Genomic DNA, 27702 nt, shown 5'->3' on the forward strand with positions numbered 1-27702 from the left:
TCTAAACAGAAAATAAACAAAGAAAAATTGACTTTAAATGGATCAGATGGATTTAACAGATATATTCAGAACATTCCATCATAAAACAGCAGAATTCACATTCTTTTCAAGGGCACATGGAACATTCTCCAGAATAGATGACATATTAGGTCACAAAACAGGCCTCAACAAATACAAAAGGATTGAAATCATACCATGCATCTTTTCTGACCACAACGCTTTGAAACTAGAAGTCACCCAAAAGAAAACATTTGGGAAGACCACAAATACATGGAGGTTAAACAACATGCTACTAAACAATGAATGGGTCAACCAGGAAATCAAAGAAGAAATTAATGATGAGCACTGGATGTTGTATGTAAGTGATGAATCACTGAATTCTACTCCAGAAACTAATATTGCACTGTATGTTAATTAAGCAAAATTTAAATTAAAAAAAGAAGAAATTTTAAGAATACATGAAAACAAATAAAAATGAAAATACAATGATCCAAAACCTTTGAGATGCAGCACAAGCAGTCCTAAGAGTTAAGTATATAGCAATACAGGTCTACTTTAGGAAACAAGAAAAAATCACAAATAACTTAACCTTAGACCTAAAGGAGCTAGAAAAAGAACAACAAACAAAGCCTAAAGCCAGAGATAAATGATACAGAAACTAAAAAAACAATACAACCGATTGTTGCTCTGTTCTTATCAAAGCCAGACTTATCAAAAAGAAAAGAGAAAGGACACAAATAAAAAATCACAAATGAGAGAGGAGAAATAACAACAAACACCACAGAAATACAATTATAAGAAAATATTATGAAAAACAATATGCCAACAAATGGGACAACCTGGAAGAAATTGATAAATTCCCAGAAACATATAAATTACCAAAACTGAAACAGGAAGAAATAGAAAACTTGAACAGATTGATAACCAGCAAAGAAGTTGAATCAGTAATCAAAAAACTCCCAACGAACAAAAGTCCAGGGCCAGATGGCTTCACAGGTGAATTCTACTAAGCATTTTAAGAAGAGTTAATACCTATTCTTCTCAAACTATTCCAAAAAATAGAAACGGAAGGATAACTTTTAAATTCATTCTATGAGGCCAGCATTACCCTGATACCAAAACCAGATTAAGACTCCTCTAAAAAAAAGAACTACAAGCCAATATCCCTGATGAATGTGGATGCAAAAATTCTCAATAAAACTAGCAAACCAAATCCAACAGTACACTTTTAAAAAATCACCATGATCAAGTGGGATTTTTCCTGGGTTGCTAGGGTGGTTCAGTGTTCCCAAATCAATCAGTGTGATGCATCACATCAATAAGAGAAAGGATAAGAACCATATGATCATTTCAAGAGATGCAGAAAAAGCATCTGACAAAGTACAATATCCATTCATGAAAAAAATCCTCAACAAAGTAGGTTTAGAGTGAACAGACCTCAACATAATAAAGACAAAACAGAACCCACAGCTAACTTCATCCTTTATGGAGAAAAACCGAGAGGCTTTCCCCTAAGTTCAGGAACAAGAGAAGGATGTCCACTCTCACCACTTTTATTTAACATAGTACTGAAAGTCCTAGCCACAGCAATCAGACAAGAAAAAGAAATAAAAGACACCCAAATCGGTAAAGAAGAAATAAAAGTTCCACTATTTGCAGAGGACACAATACTATATATAAAATCCTGAAAGACTCCAAAAAATTGCTAGAACAGATAAACAAATTCAGTAAAGTCACAGGATATAAAATCAACATACAGAAACCTGTTGATTTCGATACACCAATAATGAAGCAGCAGAAAGAGAAATTAAGGAATTAATTCCACTTACTATTGCACCAAAACCAGTAAGATACCTAGGAATAAACCTATCCCAAGAGGTGAAAGACCTGTACTCTGAAAACCATCAAACACTGATGAAAGAAATTGAAGATGACACAAAGAAATGATGCACAAGACATTTCATACTTATGGATTAAAAGAATAAATATTGTTAAAATGTCTATCCTACCCAAAGTAATCTACACATATAATGCAATCCCTATCTAAATACCAACAGCATTTTTCACAGAACTAGAACAAACAATCCTAAAATTTGTATGGAACCACAAAAGACCCCAAATAGCCAAAACAACCTTAAAAAAGAAAAGCAGAGCTGGAGGCATCAAAATTCCAGACTTCAAGGTATATTACAAAGCTGCAGTGATCAAGATGGTATGGTACTGGCACAAAAATAGACACATAGATCAGTAGAACAGAATAGAAAACCCAGAAACGAACCTACACCTATATGGTCAATTTATTTTGACACAGCAGGCTAGAATATCCAATGGGAAAAAGATAGGCTCTTCAACAAATTGTGTTGGGAAAACTGGACAGCAACATGCAAAAGAATGAAATTGGACCACTTTCTTATACCATACACAAAATGGATTAAAGACCTAAATGTGAAACATGAGACCATAAAAGTCCTTGAGGCAGTAACCTCTTTGACATCAGCTATAGCAATTTCTTTCTAGATATGTCTCCTGAGGCAAGGGAAACAAAAAGCAAAAATATATATATATATATATTATTGGGACTTCATCAGAATAAAATCTTCTGCAGAGTAAAGGAAATATTTAACAAAATTAAAACTCAACACCCAAAAGATGATTAATCCAATTAAAAAGTGGGCAGAAGACATACAGAGGGCCAACAGACACACGGAAAGATGTTCGATATCACAGATCATCAGGGAAACGCAAATCAAAACTACAATGAGATATCATCTCACACCTGTCAGAATGACTAAAATCAACACAAGAAACAACAGGTGTTGGCAAGGATGTGGAGAAAGGGGAACCCTCTTGTACTGTTGGTGGGAATGCAAACTGGTACAGCCACTCTGGAAAACAGTATGGAGTTTCCTCAAAAAGTTAATAATAGAACTACCCTATGATCCAGCAATTGCACCGCTGAGTATTACCCCAAAGAATACAAAAGCGCCAATTCAAAGGGATACATGCATTCTGGTGTTTATAGCAGCATTATCTACAACAGCCAAATTATGGAAACAGCCCAAGTGTCCATCAAGGGATGAATGGATAAAGAAGAGGTGGGATATATACACAATGGACTATTACTCAGCCATAAAAAAGAATGAAATCTTGCCATTTGCAACGATATGGATGGAGCTATAGAACATTATGCTAAGTGAAGTAAGTCAGTCAGAGAAAGACAAATACCTTATGATTTCACTCATATGTGGAATTTAAGAAAGAAAACAAATGGGGGTGCCTGGCTGGCTCAGTCAGTGAAGGGCCCAAATCTTGACTTGGGCTTGGGTCAGGATCTCAGAATCCTGAGACGGAGCCTGGCATGGGGCTCTGGGCTCTACAGGGAGGCTGCTTGAGATTCTCTCTTTCCCTCTGCCCCTCTCCACCAAGCATGCTCTCTCTCTCTCTAAAATAAATAAATAAATAAATCTTTAAAAAAAAAAAAGAACAAATGAACATAAAGGGGAAAAAGAAGAGAGAGAGGCAAATCAAGAAACAGACTCTTAACTATGGAGAACAGACTGATGGTTACTGGAGGGGAGGTGGTGGGGGAGTGTGTTAAATAGGTGATGGGGTTGGAAGAGGGCACTTGTGATGAGCACAGGTGTTGTATGGAAATGCTGAATCACTATATTGTACACCTGAAACTAATATTACACTGTATGTTAACTGGAATTTAAATAAAAAAGATTAAAAAAATTAAAAATCAAATGCATAAATAAAGAGTAAAACAGTTGTTATCAGGGGATGAAGATGGGGGGACAAGATTGATGGTGTTTAAAGTACAAATTTATAATTAATTAAGTACTAAACAAGCCATAGATATCTAATGTATAGTATATTGATTATAGATAGTAATATTTCTAAGTATGTGATGTGATAAATATTGTTACAATGGCAAACATATTACAAATATATAATTGTATCAAAGTAACATGCGGCACACCTTAAATTTACACAATGTCATATGTCAAATTTATCCAAGAAAAAAAAAAACTAAAACAAAAATTAATTCTTGGATTGGGCTTTTCACACTTCACAGGCAATGAGTGTTAATATCCAAGTAATGGCCAGTTCATGTTCACAGACTCTCAAGGGAAATTTTTTCCTTGTTCTCTCCAGGGCCTAGATGTAGACAGACAAATTTCCTCACAGCCAGCACGTTTTTTCCTAGATTACTCCTTACTCCTTTGCAGAGCACGTCACATTCTGTGTCCCAGTCTTAAGCTTTGGCTTCTGTCCCCCTATGTGTGACCCATGAAACTGAGATTCTAGGCCACCAGGAATTGGTAGATGTTCCTCAGGTCACCAACCTGCTTACTCTCACTACCAATCTGAATTTGTAATTTCTAATCATTTTCTACCTTTGAGGAATTTTCTTATTTTCTTACTACTTCAACTATGTATTCTGTTGCTGTTGTCTTTAATGTTTCGTCTCACATTTTTAGATATTTTGTGCCATAAGTGTTTTTCAAGCTATGACTACAAAAACAGAAGTCTCAACTCTCTGTTGACCTTCAAAAATAAGTGAGAATTTACAGTAAAATCTTCATTGTTTGACAGGCAATAGGAGCTCCAGAAACTACTATATGTCAAGTCATATTTTCCCAACACCTAGGCTATTTCTCTGTTAATGAGCTGTCAAGGAACTTTGGGAAGAAGCATAGATTATTTCAGAAAATATATATTCTAAGTGTTAATGCTTCAGTATATGGAATGTAAACTGAAGAAAGTAAGAAATTTTTACCACTGGAAACAACCACTTTGGCAATGCATTTGGCAGTTTCTTATAAAATTAAGTTATTTTACTACAAGATAGTTACCTGATAGAAATGAAAGCATATTTTCATACAAAGAGTTGTACAAGAATGTTCATAACAGGATATTTATAATGGCCAAAATCTGGAAACAACCCAGTGGCCAAAGGGACAAATGTGATGTATTTATATGATGGATCATTTAGCAATAAGTAGAAAGGAGCTACGGATGAACTTCATAAACATGGATGAATTTCAAAAACATTATGCTAAGGTAAAAAGCTGGACCAAAAATAGACACCGTGTGATGGTTTCATCTATATAAAATATAAAAAGGGATAAAACTAAGCTATGGTGACATAGGTCAGAACGTTGCCTTGGGGAGAGGAGGAGATTTGACAGAAAAGAGCAAAAGGAATCTTTCTGGGAGTGATGAAAATCTTTATTTTGTATGGTGCTGTAATTACAGAGGCACAGACAATTGTCAAAATTTATAAAACCGAACACTTAAGATCTTTGTATTTTATTGTAAGTTGTGCCTGTAAAAAATAATAGCCAAACTAAACAAAACACAGCCAATGGTTTCTAAATATCTTTCATCATTATTGGATATTCTGTATCATAATTCAGCAATTTAAAAATATTAGCTGCCAAAGACATGAACAGACATTTCTGCAAAGAAGACATGCAAATGGCCAACATACACATGAAAAAGTAAGTGCTCAACATCGCTCAGCATCAGGGAAATACAAGTCAAAACCTCAATGAGTTACCACCTCACACACACAGGTCTCTCATAGCCAAAATGTGCAGAGGAAATGAGCTCCTGCTCTGTCCTCCGCAGTCCCCTCCACACTCACACCAGTCAGAATGGCTAAAATTAACAAGTCAGGAAACGACAGATGTTGGCGAGAATGCAGAGAAAGGGGAACCCTCCTACACTGCTGGTGGGAATGCAAGCTGGTGCAGCCACTCTGGAAAACAGTATGGAGGTTCCTCAAAAAGTTGAAAATAGAGCTACCCTATGACCCAGCAATTGAACTACTGGGTATTTACCCCAAAGATACAAATGTAGTGATCCGAAGGGGCACGTGCACCCCGTTTATAGCAGCAATGTCCACAATAGCCAAACTATGGAAAGAGCCCAGATGTCCATCAACAGATGAATGGATAAAGAAGATGTGTTATATATACACAATGGAATATTATGCAGCCATCAAAAAATGAAATCTTGTCATTTGCAACGACGTGGATGAAACTAGAGGGTATGATGCTAAGTGAAATAAGTCAGTCAGAGAAAGACAATTATCATATGACCTCACTGATACGAGGAATTTGAGAAACAAGACAGAGGATCATAGGGGAAGGGAGGGAAAAATGAAACAAGATGAAGCCAGAGAGGGAGACAAACCATAAGAGACTCTTAATCTCAGAAAACAAACTGAGGGTTGCTGGAGTGGTGAGGGGTGGGAGGGATGGGGAAGCTGGGTGATGGACATTGGGGAGGGTATGTGCTATGGTGAGCGCTGTGAATTGTGCAAGACTGTGGAATCACAGACCTCTACCCCTGAAACAAATAATATCTTATATGTTAATAAAAAAATAAACATAAGATTAGATCTTTAAAAATATATATATTAGCTACCAGGAGAGAAAAAAGCTTATGGCTTGGCCACCTAATTTACAGATATATTCGTTAACTTACATTGTTTTCCTTTGGTCACAGGTGTGCCTCTTTAACAACTGGCATAGACTAACAGAGTATCAATTTCAATAGCAAAAATTCAAATAATTTTATTTATATTTTGGGTTCAATAATTGAAGCTTCCCTAGTAATATTGAGTGGGAAGGGGTAAAAATATATCATGTTGCAAATGAATGATATATTCATGGTGTTAACCAGATAAGGAACAGGGGAGTCTGGACAGGATATGGATTTATTCATAGTACATTTGGGAAAGAACTTTGTTGTTTTTTTTTTTAAGATTTTATTTATTTGATGAGGGAGAGAGAGAAAGCGAGAGAAAGAGCACAAGCGTGGGAGGGGCAGAGAGATAAGCAGGCACCCTACTGAGCAAGGAGCTAGAGGAAGGGCTCAATCCCAGAACCCTAAAAATTCTAGGTGAGCAGCAAAATTTTGTTTCAAAATGTAAGATGCCTGGTCAGCCTAAATCAGAAGGTGGTTGTGAGGATCAGCTAAGAAGTGCTTCCTTTAAGAATGTTTCCCTTTTATTTCTTTACCATATGACTCAGAAAATTCACTCAGTCAACAAATACTCAGTGAGTGCCTCCTCATGTGACAAGTTCTGTCCTAAGTGCTTAAAATATGACCAAAATAAACAAGAACCTCCTTTTCATCGAGCTTACATTCTATTTGGAGAAATCAGACAACAAAAAGTATACACAATAAATGAGTTATATAGGGTATAAGTGCTATGGGGAAAAGAAACAGAGCAGTATAGGGGTAAGATATATTACCTTCTTACTAAAGAAAGTTGTTTTTTCTATAAAAACAAAAAAGATATACAGAGAGAGCATTTATCTACCAATGCAATGAGACAAGCTGATAGAAAGCATTCCAAGCAAGGGTTGGTGGTATAGAACCTAATAGAGGAGAGACTAAAACCAGTTCTGCCAAAGCAGTGGAAAACATAGCCAGCAGTATCTTTTTTTTTTTTTTTTGCCAACACCTAGTATGTGAAATATACATGCAAACATTATGTCAATAAGTAGTCATTCTCATCTACAAAGATCCAGAAAACTCCATAAGATATAAAATGTTACAACAAAGTAAATGTATCCATCTAGTTTTATTCCTTCTCTCTGAATATTTTCGGAAAAGTCTCTCTTGAGAATGATGTTTCACCATGAAGGAGTTGAAATATTTAATGCATCAAAATGAGTTATATGTAAAAGTACTTGGTATAGTACCTGGTACATGTGTAAGTATTTATTACGTTTTTAAAGAAATTTTAGGGGCACCTGGGTGCTCAGTCGGTTAAGCATCCGACTCTTGATTTTGTCTCAGGTCATGATCTGAGGGTCATGAAATCAAGCCCCGGGGCGGGCTCCCATTAAGCAGGGAGTCTGCTTAAAATTCTCTCTCTCTTTCTCTCCTCTCTCAAATAAACAAATAAATCTTTAAAGACCTTATTGGGGATTACTGATCAACTTTCTTTCTTTTTTCTTTTTTCCATTGGCATTGTTTTTAATATTTAAATACAAAAAAGTGAGCGCTTACATTTTTTCTTTTTTAGACAGACACACAGGTCTCTCATAGCCAAAACGAGCAGAGGAAATGAGCTCCTGCTCTGTCCTCCGCAGTCCCCATCCTATGGATGAAACTGCTGTCCGGCCCTCCCTCCTTTCCAACATAGCAATTCACAGCGTCTGCTTAACACTACGGCTGTAATGCATTACGGATTTCATAGTGTGTGCAACATCTCCATGCTTAAAAACAAAAATGGTCAGCGGTGTATCCTTCCCAGTGGCATCAGTTCCTGTGCCACAGTGGGATTGTGAGATCTGCCGGTCATGAGCGATTTAGGGAAAGGCGTGGGATGGCCAGGGCTGGCCTAACCATCCGCATTGCTGCTCTCTGGTATCAGAGCGAGGACAGAAGAAATGAGACAGGGCGGAGGACACAGTTGCAAGTTGGAAGTCTCCGTGAGACTTTGGGGAGAATCCTCCACCAAAAAAAAAAAAAAAAAGAGAGAGAGAGAGAGAGAGAGAATCCCAATAATCAGCAGTTCAAACACTACTGAATTTTCAAATTTGTCCCACCAAGACCAGTCACAGAGCAGTGGCGATCTAGATCTTTCCCAAAAGCGAAGGTAGCGCGCTTCTTGAGCGTTCCTCTTGAGCGCCCTGGGTTAGGCCCTAGAAGTTTCTGCCGCTGCGGCTCCAGGGGCAGCTTCCCAGTCTCGAAGAGAACAAGAAGAACCAGGATCATGAAATGAAGGAAGTGGTCCCAAGCCATACAAGGCTGCCCTGGAAAGCCTGTACATTTTCGGAGCCACAAAGAGGGAGAGATCAAAAGTGGCTCCAGCTGCGGACCGGACCCTCTGTGGGAACATCTCCGGCAGCGCCCACAGTCTCCCCGGCAGGGTCTCCTCTAGCTCCTCTAGCTCCGTCTTCCTCCTCCAGCTCCTCCGAATCGCCTTTTGGAAGCAATTGGTCCGGGGACAGGGGCGCCCCAGGGCCGCCCCGGAGGCGGTAGACATCGCTGATTAACTTTCTATCAATGAGCCAGTCAATAAGAGGGAAATAAAGTGCCCATTTTTAAGAACAAAGATAACACTCTCAGGCAAATTAGTTGCAGTGACCCTTGCTAACACTGTTCTTTATCATACAGACAGAAGTAAGGTGTACAGAGGCTCATACACTTCGGGATTTATCCTCTAGTTCCTAAGTCAAGTTGCTTTATCCATTGTTTTCTTAAAGTTCACTGCCCATTATACTATCATTTCCATCAGAAAGTGTGAAATGCAAGGGGGAAATGAAAGCTGGTAAACACGGTTTATGTCAGTTCGGTTCTTAAAATGTAAGTGAGGAAGTGGAACAGCTAGATAAAATTAGGTTTCAGGTGTTTTCATGTCTGCTATTCCTGTCTGGCATTGCCACGAATGATCAGTAAGACACTTGTATAACTCGCTACAGTTTCTGGTTTCAAGAATTTCTGAGATATTTAGATGAGTACATTTTATCTGAAAATCAATAATAATTGCTTCTCTTAGAAAGTGCTTCTGCAGGCAGGTAAGGAGAAATATTAGCTGATCATTAGAACTCTGACAGACAGTGATTTCTCTTTGCAACAAAAATGGAAGGAACATCCTCCCCAGACAGGCCTGGAAGCAACTTTTAGGTTCCATCACACCTTTATGCATTGCTACTTTAGTAATTACAGTACTATCTTTAATTATTTGCCAGTCAGGCATCCCCCTGACTGAAAACTCCTTGAAGGAAGAATTGCCTTTCGTTTTTGTAGCCCCAGGTTCCCGGTCCAGGTAGATCCTATTCATTCCAATTTCAGTACACGTGCCAAAGTGAGCACAGGGAGGCGCTATTCATAAATATAAATAAGTAAATAAAAGATCACTGAGATTTGAGTTAACCAGCTCTCTCTTAAACACTGCAAGTCTAAGAAAAGTTTGGTGAAGTCTCTTGTTTGGGGGCAACCCAGGCTCCCTTAATTGCAAGCAGCTCTGAATCAAAATATATCCGTTCCCCTTTCTATCTCCATTATCTATGTGCAACAGAAGTCTATCAGATCGTTATATTAACTATTGGATCTCGGGATAAGCTGCCTTTCAAATAAACTGAAAGTATTAAAATAGTTGCTCTTGCCAGTGCATATGCTCAGTGCAAACTCATTAAAAGTCCAAAACACCATTGAAGAAGTTCCTCTTCTTCAGTGAAGTTAGACTAGATAGCTTATACTGTGTAATTATGATAATTGAATATTCTGAGTAATGATTATTCAGAGACTCAGATACATTCTTGATGAAAAAGGATCAAACACAGTTCTCTATTTTTAACTTAGGCCTTCAGAGGGTTTATTATTTTGAAATCAAATCTATTAGACTTCGTGAATACATTATTCCTCATTAAGATTCCCTCTGAATTCATGTGATGTCTTAACGACATGGTATCAGTGAATAATTTATAAGTAAAAATCATTTTATAATATTTATCTTAGAAATAAAAGTGAATGGGATATAAGAAAAAAATGAAAAAAAAACCCACAAGTAACTGATAAGGAGAGTAAGACTGTACAGGAGAGTCTCAAGGTTAATTTTAGCACTTCTTGAACACTCTTAGCTTATCATCTAAATAATTTACCAGGTATTTTATTTTATGAAATACTCTAGTTGACAAGTCAACACATTTCATGAGGCAACTATTATTGTGATTTAAAAAACTACTGAAAAAAGTGAAACAATTATGTGCCCTTAGTTGAATCTATATTAGATTATATAAAGTGAGGCTATATGAACTTGTTCCTGGTGATCCATAAGCCATTATAAAATATAAAGCATTATTATTGCACTATTGCATGTGTAAAATATTTTGCCCAATAATCAGCCTTTCATTAATGGTGGCTCTGTGCAAAATTCCTTCTACCGCAAAATGACATCAGGATTAAGATGATGGTTTTCAATCATCTTTGTTTGTTGGCCCCAAGGAGGGTCTCTTTGAAACAAAATTCCCAAATAAATCCATCCCCCCTTCCAAAGAGTCCAAGGAAATATCTATGCTGTTCTTGGACCAGGAAAAGACAAATGGCTATTTTCAGTTTGGGGAGGCAATATAGGGAGTATTGAGGGCTGATGTAATCAGTTATGAAAGTAAGAAAATGGAAATCATTGATGGTTGATTACTGTAAAGGCATCTGCTCAAAAAAGAAAAACCTTTAATATGGTCTGGCAATCACTAGTTCTCATAAAACACTAACCAATAGTTAGCAAACAGTTTATGAAATCTTTTTTAAGCTGATTACCTGGTTTTCATTAGATGAACCTAATTTTTTGGAGGTGCAAGGTCCACATTATGGCCTACCTTAGATAACTATTAAATGAGGTTACTCTCCACCACAAAAAGCTTAAAAATCGAAATATGTTATCTCCATTTAAATTCTTACTATTCTCTTTATATTTTTCACTATGTGGAATCAAGAATTAAAAAATATATGTTATGGCTTTTAACCTAAACAGCATAATGCTAGAAAACCAAGAAAAATTTGAAAAATTCAGTCATTCACAAAATTGCACATAGTGTTTATTTAGCAAAATATTTTTTATCTGGCCACTTAGCGTCATGTATATGCAACAATAATCATCACAGCAAGTCATCAAATATAAACTTTTTGCTGATTTTAAGCAAATTCATATAACTTTAGTGATAGAATACAGCATTTTCTTTTTACACTTTCTTCTTATTAAATGCTGGGGAGCACATTTATCATCTGAACTCACATTAATATATTTTCAAATCTTTTACTGACATGTAAAAACAGTTTCAATTTACATTTATTTATTTTCTTATCCTAGGTTTCAACAATCATATCACAAGTCCCTGAATTATCCCCAGAGTTCATTTTGTTCCATTTTACTCTAGTTACAAATCTACATACGCACACACACACACCTGCCGGAATTTGCACCCATCTTATTTTAATTATATTTTGAATACTCTCATTTTTCAAAAGGCAACAGTGAGTTATCTGTGTGAAATGGCTAGGATGGAGGGAAATCAAGCATTTTTAACATAATAAATAGTACTTGCTTTATAAAATGCTTCCAGAATCTAAAAGCATACTTAAAACTGTTTTTGAAGGAAACTACTTCAGAGAGCAAAATCATGTGATAAGATTAATGCAAATTCGATATTTAAAATCTAGACTACAGATTTTAAATATGTCTCTTCATTTTTCATCTCATGATTGTGTGCCACAATAATGAAGTACTGGGAATAAGTTTACTGGGCTCTATAAAAGTCAATTAAAATTACAATCTCATTTTCTTAACTTTTTAGACATAGACCTTTCAGCCCATGCAGTGTGTATCCAAAAAGACCTTTCCTGTAACCATTAGCTATCATAATTTTTAAAAATTAGAAAAAAGAAAAGATAAATGATAATGATATACTCACCTTTTGGTGTCTTAAAATATTCAGGCAAAAGTAAAATGAATGCAATCACTATTGCCAAAAGTAATTTAAAGAGGGCTGTTTTTGTCATGTCTCTTCACATGACACAGTATGTTCCCAACCAGGACATCGGTGGCATGTTTCTTCCTGCTTCGGTCTTCATCTCTGCAGTACTTTAAGTTTATGCAATTTACTTCATACTCACTTCCTTTTGGGTAAGACTTAAAAAAAAAAAGAGGCCTTGAACAGAGACGTCTTCATTTTGAGTCACTTTCCATTATGAAAACTACCATCTAAGAAGTAAGACACTTCCAAACTATCTTCTAAACAAGAAAGTTTAAAAAAAAAATGATCTCAAGAAGCAAAGGGGTCTTGTCCTCATCTCAATTTGAAGCTATTTTCCCACATTTACCAATCTGTAGCGGTAAATATAAACCCACAATATATACACCAAAAACAACAAGATGAAGGTCAGTGGTGTCCAGTTACTCATTTACTTGTTAAATGATTGTTGGCCCCTTTTAAATGCCAGACTGAACTGGATTCTGGTGTTCAGAAAAGAGTGCGTCTATAAGACAGTAAACAGTACAAATGTAAGGATAAACCAAAATTTCAATTCTACTTTACTACTTTGTATAAAGCAGTGGAATGGGACTCATTATCCTTATGCCTATAAACAGTGTGATAATTGTTACCAAATCCACACTGTCCGTTCCCATTTCAAAAAAAAAAAGATCTTTCATTATGATAATGCCAGTGAAGTAAAAGACTTTGAGAATATAAATGAAGAGTAGGGGAAGTTCATGGTGAAGAAAGAATATGTGCAAACAAATACTTTTATTCCATTGTTCTTGTTTTCTGGTTTAAAAAAAAAAATGGCAGGGAATGTCTCCAGTCATTTTCTGCCTGCTCATTCCCTCTGGTACCTCCATCACCGCATCTGTTTCCATTCATCCCACCCAACCCTGGGCTGTATGGAACAAGGAGTGAGTGGGGAGTAGGAGGCAGGGAACAAAGGTCATGCTGTGGATATGTTGTGAGTACAAATTAACTGTCTCGTCTTCTGATTAGGTGTGGGGATTTGATGGACAGATAGGAATCGTGGGTTAAGAGACCTTAGAAACTGAATCTAAGAAGAGTCATAATGGGACTAGAACTTCGAACATTAGACTTATTTTATGAACAGCATCAAGGATCATTCTAAGGAAGAGAGGAACTGAGGAGTCATTGCCTGCACAGCGTATTTGACTGAGACATGTTAGGTTATATGTCCAGCAGCGTCTTCAGTAAAGATGCTGGTGGAAGGGGGTAAGAGATCCTGTCCTTTAATTATTTCCTATCTTACAGGTGTCACTAAGTGACAGCGGACTTTCCACTCCCAGTGTGACCCTGTTTTGATTCCCTAATTTTTATTTATGAATACAAGTATTCCAACCATAATTTTACTAATGGAGAATAAATTGATCAAGAAAATATTAACTTGATGTTACACCATTCAGTTAGTTTAATTCCTTGATCAATTTTCTTTAAAAGGGCAGCTAAACCACTTCTTTATTTTTCCATTTTAATTTGATTTTACTGAAATCAGTTTTGTTAGTATCTGTGCTTTTTTTTTTTTCTTGAACAGTTCTTTGGTTCATGGATTAACTCTCTCGTCCATATCAAATTTTATTGATTTGTGAGTTCTCTTTGTGGTAGTATTCTTGCAGACCTCCTTCTTCCTTCCCTACCCCTCTCCCTAATATGGCCTCAGACTGGTTGTTTTATTCTTGAGCACCTGGAAGACCAACTTCCCTAGTAAACTCCATGGGCTGTTTGTCTATAATGTGCTGAGCCATGTTCTCTGCAGCTGGCTTCTCTGGAGCTGTACAAATGATGGATGTCAAGAGACCAACCAGGGTTCTTAAATCCCAGGCCACTGCCTCACTGCTCTGAGGATATGGGGGAGTCAGTAGCTCACACCTGGTCTATCATCCACTTGCTGGACACTAGTGTGTGATCTCTGATTTAGCAAATTATGAGAAATATTATATGCCCTGAGATATTTCAGGAATATCTCAGTGTTCTCCTTCCTTTCATTCTTCTTTTAATTGTACCATCACCTCTCAATCAACCAAACATGAAAACTCTGCAGAATAACTTATATCTAAAGACTTCATTAGATTTTTAATGGTCCTTAGGTAATTCATTTAATGGTACTCCAGTTATGTCATTTAAAAATATTTGTTTATGTAGCACTACAATGTGAATATTCATATATATAAATCTTTGTGTGAGTCTGATTATTGAGTGGAATTACTAAGACAAACAGTGTGAAGATTTTTGAAGTTCTTAATTCATATAGACAACTATCTCCCGAAAAAGTGAGTCAACATATACTCAACCAAGAGTGTATTCTCGAGAGTGCCCATGTCACCAAACTTTAACATTGGCCATTTTATTTTCTTAACTTTTGTCAATTTGAAAAGGAAGGAAAAACACTTGTTTTAATATTCATTTCTTTGATTGCTAGTAAGTCTAAGCATTTTTCATATTTGCTGGCAATTTGAATTTCTTATGAATTGCCTGTTCATGTCTCTTACTGGAGCATTTGTATCCTTGTTGTTGCTTTATAGGCATTTTTCTCTACTGGGAATATGTATCCCTTGCCATATATGTTGCAAACATTTTCCTCAAGTTGTCGTGTTCCATTTCTTTTTGTATAGGATGGGTTTTTCTCCCCTCTTTGAGATAGAATATAAAATATGGTAGATTATGGACTTAAAACTTCTATGCTAAGAAACGCAATTCTTCCTCATTGTATTTATAACATTAAACCAAATAATTTATAGCTTATCAAGTAGTTTACTCTTAAATACAAAATTTACTTGCAGACTGATTTTGGCTGCCTGGAATGCATAATAACAAACTAAGAAGCCTGGTCATTTTTTTTTAACAATGGAAACATCCGACCCTCTTAATAATAATGGTAATGGACCACAGTTCCATAGTTTCATTTTATAATTTCCAAAGCACCTTCACAGATATTAGATTATAAAGGCAGAATCTAAGAACATGAGTACAAATCTGCTATTATCCATCCATTGTGGGCTTCTCTCTCCTACCTCAATGAAGGAGTAAGAAATTAATACATCTAAAACACAAGAGGGTGTTGCTACATTAGTGTTTAACTTTCCTAAGTCTTATACTTCATATCATAGACTCAGGTTCTCAAAGTACTTTAAAGTATTCACGCTTCTAATCAAGACTAAAGCCCTAATTAATAATTGTACATTGTGTGCTAGATACAATTTTTTAAAGATTTATTTATTTATTTGAGAGAGAGAGAGGGTGCCTGGGTGGCTCAGTTGTCAAGTGTCTGCCTTCGGCTCAGGTCATGATCCCAGGGTTCTGGGATCGAGCCCCGCATCGGGCTCCCTGCTCCGTGGGAAGCCTGCTTCTCCCTCTCCCACTCCCCCCTGCTTGTGTTCCCTCTCTCGCTGTGTCTCTCTCTGTCAAATAAATAAAATCTAAAAAAAAAAAAAAAAGGGGAGAGAGAGACTAGGGGAGGGAGAAACTCAATCTCACGATCCTTAGATCACAACCTGAGCTGAAACCAAGACTCAGACACTTAACCATCTGTGCCACTGAGGCGCCCCTAGACACAAATTTTTAAAATGACAGAAATCTTTATTTCCAGGAGCTGCTCTACCCAAGGAAGCAAGAGCAACATACTTTTAAAAAATAATAAATAACAGCCTTAAAAAGGATGGTTTGGATTAAGTTCTATGTAGTCATCTATTATTATGTGAAATATACACTTGTATATGCTTTATGTGAGCAATACATTTTCTATTTCTTTTCTCATTGAAACTATCCTTAATCCCTTCACTATATTGTATAGAGAGATCTTTTGGGGTCAACAAAAACAATAGCAATGATCAATGATGTTTATTGGACATTTATCATGGGCTCCTGCACAGTATTAAATGTTTTATATGGATTCTTTTATTCAATCCCCCAGCAAATCTCCGAGGGAGTTACCACTGTGTTATTCTGATTTTACAAGCAAAGACTATTAGGTATTGAAAAGTCAGGAAAGTGCTCAAAATCACATTGTTAACACAAAGTAAAAAAGTTCTGGCTTCAAACCCAGAGAGTCTCACTGCAGACTTAATGCTTTCAACCACTGTGCTATCCCCCCACCCTCAGACTGTGTGAGAACATTTGTCAAGAACGGTCACTTATAAAACAATAAGGATAATAACAAACACAAATATAGCCCCTACTCTGTCAGACACTGCTCTAACCCAGGATTTCTCATGGGGAGCACTACTGACGTTTTGGGCCGGATAATTCTGTTTGTAGGGGGCTGTCCTGTTCTTTGTAGGATGTTTCACAGCAGATGCCAGTAGCGACTCCCTAGCCCAGTTTTGACAACAACAACAAAATATCTCCAGACATTGCCAGCTGTTTCTGCTGGGGGCAAAATAGCTTCCACTTGAGAACTACTGCGCCTCACACTTCACTTACATGAAGTCATTTCATCCTCCTGACAACCCTATGAAATCATTACTGTCATGATTTCCATTGTACTCACTTCAGACGAGTTCTATACCAGGTAACCTAATCATCCAGAAAGTGAATTTAAAAGACAATTCATAATCTGGGTCCGCCAAACGACTTCTAATTGTGTTGCTTGCAGACAAACTACTTTGGCAACACAGCAATGCCTGGATTAACACATTTTGTGGGAGGAGATAATCTCTTATTAACGAAGTTGGCCTGAGTCTGGAGAGGGTTTTGGGAAGTTCCAACATCCTCATTCATTTTGCGGTTCATTCTACAAATATTTACTGAACGCCTACACAACGTCAGGCAGGCTTCCCAGCCCTGGAGATGAAGTAGCAAATGAAGCAAAGTCTTCACACCCACATTCCAGTGACAGACAATAATCAAATAATGACAACAGTTTATCTTCGGATGTTAACTGTTCTGAAAAAAAATAAGGCAAAATATGATGTGCGAACAGAGAGTTGGGCAGGACACATGATGCTCTCGATAAGAATGTTAAAGAAGTTTTTGTACAATCCATTTATACGACACTAGGGAAAAAGCAAAACTACAGGGACAAAAAACACATCAGTGGTTGCCACAAGAGGCTGGAGGTAGAGGGAGGGTTGATTACAAAGGTGCCTGAGGGAATTTTTAGGGTGATGGAAATGTTCTATATATGGATTATATCTCGATGATGTGGTGGTTTACAACTGTTTGCATTAGTCAAAACTCTAGAACTGTATGTTCACAGGGGTGGATTTTACTATATGTAAATTATAACCCAATACATATTTTCTCTCTCTTTCTCTCCTGATGGGGGTCAAGGCGGGCCACCCCCAAATATGCCACTTTGGAATATTAATTATCTTCAATTAAAATTACTTAAGGGGGCGCCTGGGTGGCTCAGTCGGTTAGGCGTCTGCCTTTGGCTCAGGTTGTGATCCCAGGGTCCTGGGATCGAGCCCCACGTTGTCGGGCTCCCTGCTTGGCAGGAGCCTGCTTCTCCCTCTCCTCCCAGCTTGTGCTATCTCTCGCTAGCTCTGTCACTATCTGTTTCTCTCAAATAAATAAATAAAATCTTAAAAAAAAATTACTTAAGAAACCATCACTGCAAGAAGGACACTCTGATCCTCCTTTGCCCCACTGAAAGCATGAAATAAATTCCCCATGTGAAAAGTAGGTTCTTTGCACCTAGAGGGGTAGAAGGCATCCTTATTGCCAGAGATGGGGAATGCAGGGCCAAGAAGCCTATATTAACAAACCTTGTTATTTATTAATTTGCTACCCCAAACCCAAACCCCTTGTCCAATCTTCACAAATAGTTGTTTTTTTGTCTAAAAGATATAAAAGCTATTGGCTCTGTTTCCTTCTTTGAGCCTCATATTTCTATGAGCTCTGGTATGTATGAAACTCAATTTGTTTGTCTCCTGTTAATCTGTCTTATGTCAATTTAATTATTAGGCCAGCCAAAGCATCCAGAAGGGAAGAAAGGCGATGTTTTCCTCCCCTCCACTCCACACAGGCTTTTTGCTGCTTTAGAACCAGAGATTACTGAGAAAGGGGCTAGGAGCCAGGTCCAGAGCTGGAAATTCACTGAGAGCCTCGGTTCAGGCCGGAAGAGACCCCAGTCCCGTCCCTGCTTGCTTTCAGTGGCTGTGGTGGAGCTGTTGGAAAGAACGCTAGGGCATGAGGGCACGCAGGAGGTCACCCCTTCAGCGGCCAGGGCGGCCAGGCCCCCCCCTGGGAAGTAGAGCCAGCCCCTCAGAGAAAGGGAGAAGGTGCTCAGCGTTGCTCAGACTACAGACTGCGGTTCACTGCGCTGCCTTCTCCTTGTTCCCCTCCCCTCTGGGGAGTATCTGGTTTGATCTGCCACCACTGTGTTTAGAACTCCGGAGATGGGGCAGAGTTTACCTGAGGCTCCCACACGCAGGCCTCCTTAGAGGCGTCTGGCCTTCTCGCACCCGGGCCAAACCTAACTGCTTTGCCTACACCGTCCCCGCTGCCAATCACCTGTGGCAGGGAAAACAGAGTCTGTGTTCACTAACAAAACCCACTGCACCAAGATATCAGCCTATGCAGGACAGAACTGGTGCGGCCACTCTCCTTAAAAGGAATATGAGGCAGGCTTGTCAGCCTAGCCAGTACACTCAGAGAGGGGAAGCAGGAAAGGAAAACCAGGGGCACCTGGGTGGCTCAGTCACTTAAGCAGCCGACTCTTGATTTTGGCTCAGGTCATGATCTCTGGGTCGTGATCTCAGGTGGTGAGATCGAGCCCCACGACTGGCTCTGCGCTCAGTGGGGAGTCTGCTTGAGATTCTCTTCCTCTTCCTCTGCCCCTCCCCCCAATCACTTGCACTCTCTCACTCAATTAAATAAATAAATCTGAGGAAGAAAGGAGGAGGGGAGGGGGAGGAGGCAGCAGCCTGGAATGGACCCCTAGAACTGCTGCAGTATTTCGGCCTCTGGGAACAAAGTTTCTGGCAACTAGTTTGACATTGAAATGCACTCTCTTGTTAATTACATGTATAAAGAGAGAAAAGCACAAATCAAAACATTCTTCGTGATGCTAGAATATACCAATCTGATTCTCCAGGAAATAGAATAAAAGAAATTGTTCAGAGTCTGAAAGTATCAGGTCCAATAGGTCCAGTTGGAGGGAAAAAGAACTGACTGTAACAAGAGGGCATTTCAGTGTCAAATTATGAATGCATGTCATTCTCTCCCCCTCCATTCACCAAGAAAATCAAGAAATAGTATTACTTAGATTCAGAAGAGCCCTCTTGTTGCAGCCAGTTCTTTTTATCTCAGGCTGCACCGGTGAGACCTAATACTAATAGAGCAATTACTATGACTCTATTTTGTAAAGAGTCAAGGTTGTTTTATTCTAGCATCATGAAGAATGTTTCAATTATGCTCTTCTGTCTCTTTTTTTATGGGGACCCTGCATGTAATACTATTTCTTGATTTTCTTAGTAGAGGAAAATGAAATGCTTATTTTCTCCTGTTTCTGTATTGCTTAGACCATTGACTCCGAGCATCTTCGAATGTGTATAGTGAGTGCCACCTTCTTTTCACCCACTATTTTCCGGTCTCAGGTCAGCTGCTTGTTACTCAGCCAGAATCTTTCCCCGAGAATTCTGTGCTAAGTATAGTCACTGAATATAGAATGTAAGTGTGAACACAGAGGCATGTGTGCTTTTAAAAAGATGAACAAAATGGAGGAGGAAGGGGGAGCATAATGATTGATAAGGACTTTTCAGTTTACTTACCTGTCTGATTCATCTTGGTTCGTTCTCTCCCCCATAACAAGCAACACGGCATCTCCTTTGCTGTGGGCCTCTTCATCACAGCTGGTGAGTGTTGCTGAATAAATGTTCCATAAGTAAGCCATCAGCACAGTGACAAACCTTGTCTAGTGGTTATGAACTTGTGCTCTGAGAACATTACAATGGAAGCCAGATTGAGTGCTTCCTGTCTGTTGGTGAATCAGGAAGTCATATATCAAATATGAAGATACACCCTGGAACATTTTTTTTAACTCCTAAGAAAGTGACATCAATTTGTAGCCTTACAAATGTTATTTTTTAAAAGTAAAAGCAGTAAAACTGTTATTTTCTAAAAGTAAAGTATATTGAAATGCTGAAAGAATTTTTTAATGTATAAAAATAAATATAAGTACTTTGTGTTCATTCCCTTGCCTTTGAAGTTTATGGAATCCTAAATTAAGGACCCTCTAAAGTTTCATGAAACTGGTAGTCTAATGCGATAAATTAGAGGAAAGGTCCTGCTTGTACATGTTATAGTGCTCAGAGGAAATAATGGCCATCTCTAATAAATTGTTATTTTTCAAGCCTTCATAGGCAAGGGACACTTTTCTCTTTCTTTCTTTCTTTCTTTCTTTCTTTCTTTCTTTCTTTCTTTCTTTCTTTCTTTCTTTCTTTCTTTCTCTCTCTCTCTCTCTCTCTCTCTTTCTTTCTTTCATTCATTCAACAAATACTTTGATTCAACAAATCTTTATGAGTACCTGCAGTCATAAACCACTTCACTGGTCAGGGAGACAAACAAGGAGTCAATATTCACAGTCCATCAAGTAACTGCTACAGTAGAGGGGTACACAGGGTTTTGAAGAAGAGCAAAATATATCACCCTAAAATATGCCTCTTTGACATAAGGATTAATTTAGACTGATTATTTCTTTAAGATTTTTATTTATTATTTGAAGAGAGAGAGAGATAGTGAGAGAGGGGAGGAGAGGGAGAAGCAGGCTCCCCGAGGATCAGGGAACCTGATGACAAGGGGCTCAATCTCAGGACCCTGGGATCATGACCCGAGCCGAAGGCAGACACTTAACCGACTGAGCCACCCAGGCTCCCCTAGGCTGATTATTTTTAAGAAACAACAGACACACTGAAAACCAAGTAGAAGATACCATTTTGTAAGAGACGTTCACATACTATTTTTAAAAATATTTTTCTTTCTGGGGCACCTGGGTGGCTCAGTTGTTAAGCGTCTGCCTTTGGCTCAGGTCATGATCCCGGGGTCCTGGGATCGAGCCCCTCATCGGGCTCCCTGCTCTGTGAGAAGCCTGCTTCTCCCTCTCCCACTCCCCTGCTTGTGTTCCCTCTCTTGCTGTCTCTCTCTCTCTGTCAAATAAATAAATAAAATCTTTTAAAAAAGAAAAGTTTTTCTCTTTTTCTTTCTTTCTTTCTTTTGTTCTTTCTTTCTTTCTTTTGTTCTTTCTTTCTTTCTTTCTTTCTTTCTTTCTTTCTTTCTTCTTCTTTCTTCTTTATTTTAAAGAGAGAGAGAGAGAGCACACAGAGGGGAGAACAGAGGAAGAGGGAGAAAGTCTTAAGCAGACTGTGCTCAGTGGTGGAGCCCGATACAGGGCTCCATCTCAGGAGCGTGAGATCAGGGCCCTGAGATCAGGACCTGAGCCAAAACCAAGAGTCGGACACTTAATCTCCATTTTTGAGGGTGTTTCCTGTGTACCTGGAAGAGGAGGGTGGCCAAATCTGTAGAGACCCTTATATCTGGAAAAGTCAACTGACTTAGACCTGCAAAACAGCCATACCTTTGCTTACTGTGCTTTGCCTGGTAATCTCCCATAACTGCCCCCCCCCCACGTGGCCCTAACATCTCTTGTCTTCAGCTGGAGATGGTATTTAAGGTAGTGGCTTGGGCTATATGGGGGAGTTACTCAGTTTTCCTGAGTATTTCCCATGTATACAGGAGGCATACATATTATTAATCTTTTATTTTTAATTTTTTATTGTTATGTTAATCACCATACATTACATTTATTAATCTTTTATTACAAGGAGTGTCTCAGCCAAGAACCTTAGAAGGGTAGAGGGAAAATTATTTTTCCTCCCCTGCAGTCTTATGTGAATACAGAGTAGGAACACACTCAGCCTGTAGAGATCAGGATAAAGACTGCCTGAGGAGGTAATCCTTAAGTTGAGTCTTGAAGGACCTAAACAAGCAGGGATTGGAAAAGCAGGGCAGTCCAGATGGAGGAAACATATTTAAAGATATAATTGTGGGAGAAATAACACACACTGGACACTGCAATGGGCCCAGGCCTGAGGAGACAGAGAAGAGTTAGATTATGAAGGATCTTATAACCATGATAAGATGTTTGACTTTTACCTTGAAGATGATGAAGAGTCGCTGAAGTGTGTTAGTTAAGCAGCGTCCTGGCAAATGAAGAGAATCGGGTTTGTGATTTGTACAAAGGTTGAGGGGACTGGCAGGAAGTGTTTAAAGTTGTTTTACAAAAACTTTTTTTTCCGTCAAAGAATGTGGCCTGATTGACTGTAGGAGGGCTACTTAAGTATGGGTGGATGGAAATGTGCATGAGAGAATGCACATTCCCTCCCCTTGGCCCCGGCACCAGGGTTGTTCTGGGGAATGATGGGCGTGGCCTGACAGTGGGCTGGCAGAACCCCTCCCACCTGAGGAAGGAGCTCATATACAGTGGCAGCCCCCAAGTCTCGTGATTGGACTGGGACCATGCTGTATCCCTGTGAACCACAGGTAGGAATTGAACAGTACAAGTGAGGCTTTTAGCCTTGGCTGTGATTGGGACAGGCTTGATGGCTCCCACGGGAAAGACAGAAAAGGGACCTAACATGTGGAGAAAGAAAGGGAGCCAAGATGGGAGGAAACTAGGGAGAATGCCTGCAAATTTATACCTGCCCTTTGAGGACAAATATTTGTTCCTAGAAGAATGGAAACTGCAAAAGATCCACTTAGCAAATGAATGGAATTATGTATATTGCTTACATTTTCCATAACAATTTCATTTTCCTTCTCCTTTAGATTCTAGTAAAGTTCATGGGGAAAATTCTAGATTGCCTTGGCTCCGGTAAAGGAAGTCCAGGAAGCTTTTTTTTTTTTCCTTTTTCTTTCTTTCATTCTTTCTCTCCCTACCCCTCACTTTTTTGTATAATCTACGTTAAAAGGGGAATGAATTACCCTGGGGAACCAAGAGAAACCAGAGTGAAAATCTGAGGTGAACTTCAAGGGAACAAAGTTTGAGTTGGGTTTACTTGGCCACCTGTCTCTGTCAACATGGAAGTTCTTCTTCCAGGGGTATGATCTGCTCCTGCCTATTAAAGCTCCATATTTTAATAGGAGGCTGTTTCATGCCAAAACATGAACAGCAGCGGTACTTTTAAAAGAAATCCTAAATCCTCTAAAAGACATCCCCTCCCTGGGATCCAGATTTTGAACATAGACACTGTATTTAATGATATTTAAGCCTCTAATCCCCCTTCCACACTCACACAAACTGGTAATCAGGGCAGAAGTCACACTATTTCTTTGTTAAAGCTGTCTACACACTACGATTAAGTTCTGTTTGCTATCTTTCAGAACTGCACTTTAACCAGATTAAAACATTGTTAACTTCACCAACATGATTGTCAATTAAAATTATTAAAGTACTGACAAAGGAGCATTAATACCATCTATCAAGTTATCAGTAATCAAATTTAGGTTCAATTATTCCACTTCTGATCACTGCTATATTGTTTCATCTCAGGGAAAAATATTAAGCCTTTGACAGGATTTACTGATCCATCATTATCCTCTGATTCCATAGATCCATTTATGGGCCAACTTGTAAAATCTCAGCATGAATTCTTAGCTGTGAATGCTTTTTCAAATTCTGTTCCTTGGTATATTGCCAGACTAGGAGATTAAAAAACAGCTATTTCAAATACTAATTTTAAGTAGGATGAAATGGCTTTATTTTCAACCTTATTAATACATCTAAGTCCTATGACTCAGTTATAAGGTGAATTGCATGAAAACCCTTTGGCCATTACAAAAAGGAATGCACACTATCTTTCCTATGTGAAGCCATTCATTCATTCATAAATATTTGTTGAGTATCTACTATGTGACAGACTTGATAAGTAATAGACGCTAGAGATGTACCATTCAACCAAACAGACAAGATTCTGTTCTTTTTTCCTTTTTAAAGATTTTATTTATTTGACAGAGAGAGAGAGCGGGAACCCCAGCAGGGGGAGTGGGAGAGGGAGAAGCAGGCTTCCCGCTGAGCAGGGAGCCCAATGCGGGGCTCCATCCCAGGACCCTGGGATCATGACCCAAGCCGAAGGCAGACCCCCAACGACTGAGCCACCCAGGTGCCCCAAGATTCTGTTCTTACGGAGTTCACATTCTAGTGGGAATAGAGACAGATATATATGTCAGGTGGTGCTATGTGCTGAGAAATGAGTAGCTAGAGAGTGGGAGGGAGGCACGGTTTGCAGGTTGACATGGGATAGTCAGGAAAGGTGACATGAAGGAAAAGGGAGGCAGCATGTGGTTAGCTGAAAGCCTTCCAGACAGAGGGACAAGCAAAGGCTTCACTGGTAAGTATTTGGTATGTTGGCAGAAGGAGTCCAGTGTGGGGAACAGCCTGAGAAGAACCAAGGTGGGTGTTGAGGCCACTAGCAGGGTGCCAGATCATGAGGAATGTTTTCTTTAATTTGTGTTTATCGGGGTGGTAGAGCAAATAAGCTGAAAATACACATGAGTAAATCAAAGAGAACAGATTTTGAGACAAACAATATATTTCACATAAAAAAAGGAAAGGGTTTATAGGAATTCCTGTCTTAAATTAGGATTCATTTTTTTACCGCAACTGTAATCTGATTTGATTGCAATGTTTTTCTAATTTTTCTCACCATAAACCCAAAAGAGAAAGGCTGAATTAAAATTCCAAAACAACAAATGAGAGGGGGGACAAAATAACTATGAGAAGAATGTCATTTGCTTGTACTGTGCACAAATGTTAACTCTGAAAAAAATCAAGTAAGGGCTGAAAAATAGTACCATATCCCAAAAATTCAGGCCAAGGGTTTACACAACTGTCTTCTGTACTTAAAAACAATGCCACTGAAGTAATTTTTGTTTGTGCATGTAGGTTTCGTTGCAAAGGGGATGGGGTTGGGTGGGGTGGAAGTCACAACCACATGGCTCTGATAAAAATATATCCTGTGCTTTGTGATTGGTAGATCCTGTGATGTCTTTCCTGATTGTAAGTTTTAAGTAGGCCCATCCGCTTCCCTTTGAGTTAGCAGTCCATGTCAATGCTTCATTGTTGTATATTATGTTGCTTTTTCTTAACCACTTCCTCAAGCAGGAGGGTACAAAACAGATCCCTAAAGAGATCTCCCAGCCATCGCAGGCAGCTACGGTAATTGCCCTAAGTTGTTCTGTTAATGATTTGATCCATCAGCTTTCTGGACCACTTTCTAGCACTGGATTTTTATTGTGGAGACATACTGAAGATCTCCTAAGCAAATGTCATTTTGTGGGGGAAAATGACCACATTCCATCTTCAAGGACAGCACACAGCTAGCTCAAAGTAGCAAACACGGAATCTGCAAATAATTAACATATGAGTTACTTTGAGAACCAAAAGCAGGTGAACATTTCTTTTACGTTATCACTGAGACAAACTAAGGAAACTCCTTCCCTCCTTTTTCCACCATGAGCTCCATGGGGGGAGGGGAGCAGAGACTTTAGCTGTTTCGCCCAAGACTGATTATGAGCTAACATATGTAAAACCCTTAAAATTTGTGTTTGGCATATAGGCGCTGAATAAATTAGTTCTCGTTATTCTCAGCGCCTAGCATACAGTTGTTTCTTAATGTACGTTGGCTATAGGAATGAATAAAGAACCTACTTCTGTTGCGTTCCTATTATCCCACCATTGGAAAACAAGGATTATGGTCACAGAGCTGAGGATCATAATTGCTATGGCACAAACCCACTACCTGGTACACAATAATTATCAGACTGTTGAAGGGGAAGGGTTGTAGGGGATGGAGAAGAGAGGCAACTCTTGCTGAGTTCCCTCAAAGCTCTAGGACACTACAGTCCAGTTCTCTTAAGGAATCAAATCCACAGGCCCGCTCTCTTCCTGCCCTGAAGAGGTGCCTCTTCCTAAACTTCCAGCCCCAGGAATTCCCCTCATCCCAGCTTCAGGGGGCGGGAACAACCGGAATATTTGTCAGGTCCGCCGCGCCCCGCCCCCTGCCCCACAGCCCCGCCCAGCCTGGCGTCCACCACCCCCTCTCCCAAGGAGCTCCCCTCCCCCAGGAGCTCCCCTAGCCGCAGCCCGCGCCTCGCCCTTCCTTCCCATCCCCTCCCCTCCCCTCCCCTCCCCTCCCCTCCCTCTCCTTCCACCTCCCCCCACCTACTCCCTCCCGGGCCCAGGCCGTCCGCGCGCACCGCGCTGTGGGGGGGTGGGGGGAGAGAAAGCGCCAACCCGGCGGCGGCGGTCTCCCGGGGCACGCGGCCCCGCGCGGAGGGGGCGGGGCCTGGCGGGAGGGGGCGGGGCGGGCAGCCGCTCGCGCCGCACCGGGACTGACGGGCGAGCCGGCCCGACCCTTGCCAGCTCGCCCGCCCCCTCCTGGGCTGCCCGACCAGTTCGTGCCCCCTCGGCCTGGTGCAGCCTGACGGAGGGGGAGTGGCCGGCTCCGGGCCGGCCGGCGTCCGGGGTGAGGCTGCCGGGGAGGGGTTGGGGGCGCCCGTGGGGCCGAACATCCCTACCCCCGGCCCGCTGGCCCCCGCCCCCCGCCTGCGCCCCGCCCCCCGCCTGGCCGCCCCGCCCCGCCTTGACCCCCGGCGGCCTCCGGAGCCCGTCGCGGTAAGTGCGCCTCCCTGTTCGGCGTCGGGGAGGGGGCCGCGGCGGGCCGGCCGCGCGACGAGGCCCGCTCCCCGCCCCCACGCGACCCTCCCGCGGGGCCCCGGCGGCCGGGGTCCCGCGGGGCCTTCTGGGCACCTCCGAGTTAAGGGGTGGGTCGGGCGGGGACCTGCCCCAGCCGCGCCCGGGGTTCGAACCCTGGTCCGGCCTCCCGGCCGCGCACTGGGGGGCCCGGAGCGGCGTGTGGGCCGCGCTCCGACTTGGTCAAAGTTGTGCACGCGGTGGTGCGGCCGGCCGGCTGAGGTGTGGACTGCGTTGCTTTCACCCCGCACACTTTCACTAATAAAACCAACTGGAAACTATTTCGGATTTTTTTTTCATTGTTATCCTCAGGCTATCACAATCTCAGTTTTTTTAAGTAATTGCCTCCTGCCAAAGAGTGGAGAATCAGAAAGGGACTTTATTTCAATAAAAACTGGCGTGCCTGCTGGAAACTCCTGTGGGCATTTCAGTCCATACTCAGGGATCCAAAGCTGATGAAAAAAGTTTGTGAAAGCAGAG

At 40.2% G+C, this 27702-nt stretch overlaps 2 protein-coding genes across 10 annotated transcripts in view; one reads left to right on the forward strand and one right to left on the reverse strand.

Moving 5' to 3' along the window:
- Positions 1 to 22683, reverse strand: part of TMEM156 (transmembrane protein 156) — a 59250-nt gene extending 36567 nt beyond the window's left edge. The window contains exons 1-3 of one of the 8 annotated variants that reach the window (XM_027599740.2): positions 22626 to 22681; positions 20246 to 20410; positions 12444 to 12661 (exon numbers count right to left, since the gene is read on the reverse strand). Coding sequence is in view for 6 of the 8 variants with exons in the window: in XM_027599734.2 (XP_027455535.2) it covers positions 12444 to 12531 (88 nt within the window). In the remaining 2 variants the exon portion in view is untranslated. Of the gene's footprint in view, positions 1 to 12443; positions 12662 to 20245; positions 20411 to 22625 lie in introns of those variants that run through there. The other 7 variants (XM_027599734.2, XM_027599739.2, XM_027599735.2 and 4 more) reach the window with 7 other exon arrangements.
- Positions 22684 to 26828: 4145 nt separating this feature from the next.
- Positions 26829 to 27702, forward strand: part of KLHL5 (kelch like family member 5) — an 88337-nt gene continuing 87463 nt past the window's right edge. Inside the window, exon 1 of one of the 2 annotated variants that reach the window (XM_027599095.2) lies at positions 26829 to 27144. The gene's annotated coding sequence lies outside the window, so the exon portion shown is untranslated. The remainder of the gene's footprint in view (positions 27145 to 27702) is intronic. The other variant, XM_027599089.2, reaches the window with a different exon arrangement.

Source organism: Zalophus californianus, chromosome 2 (genome assembly GCF_009762305.2).
Source record: "Zalophus californianus isolate mZalCal1 chromosome 2, mZalCal1.pri.v2, whole genome shotgun sequence".
In the NCBI taxonomy this organism is placed as follows: Eukaryota; Metazoa; Chordata; class Mammalia; order Carnivora; family Otariidae; genus Zalophus; species Zalophus californianus.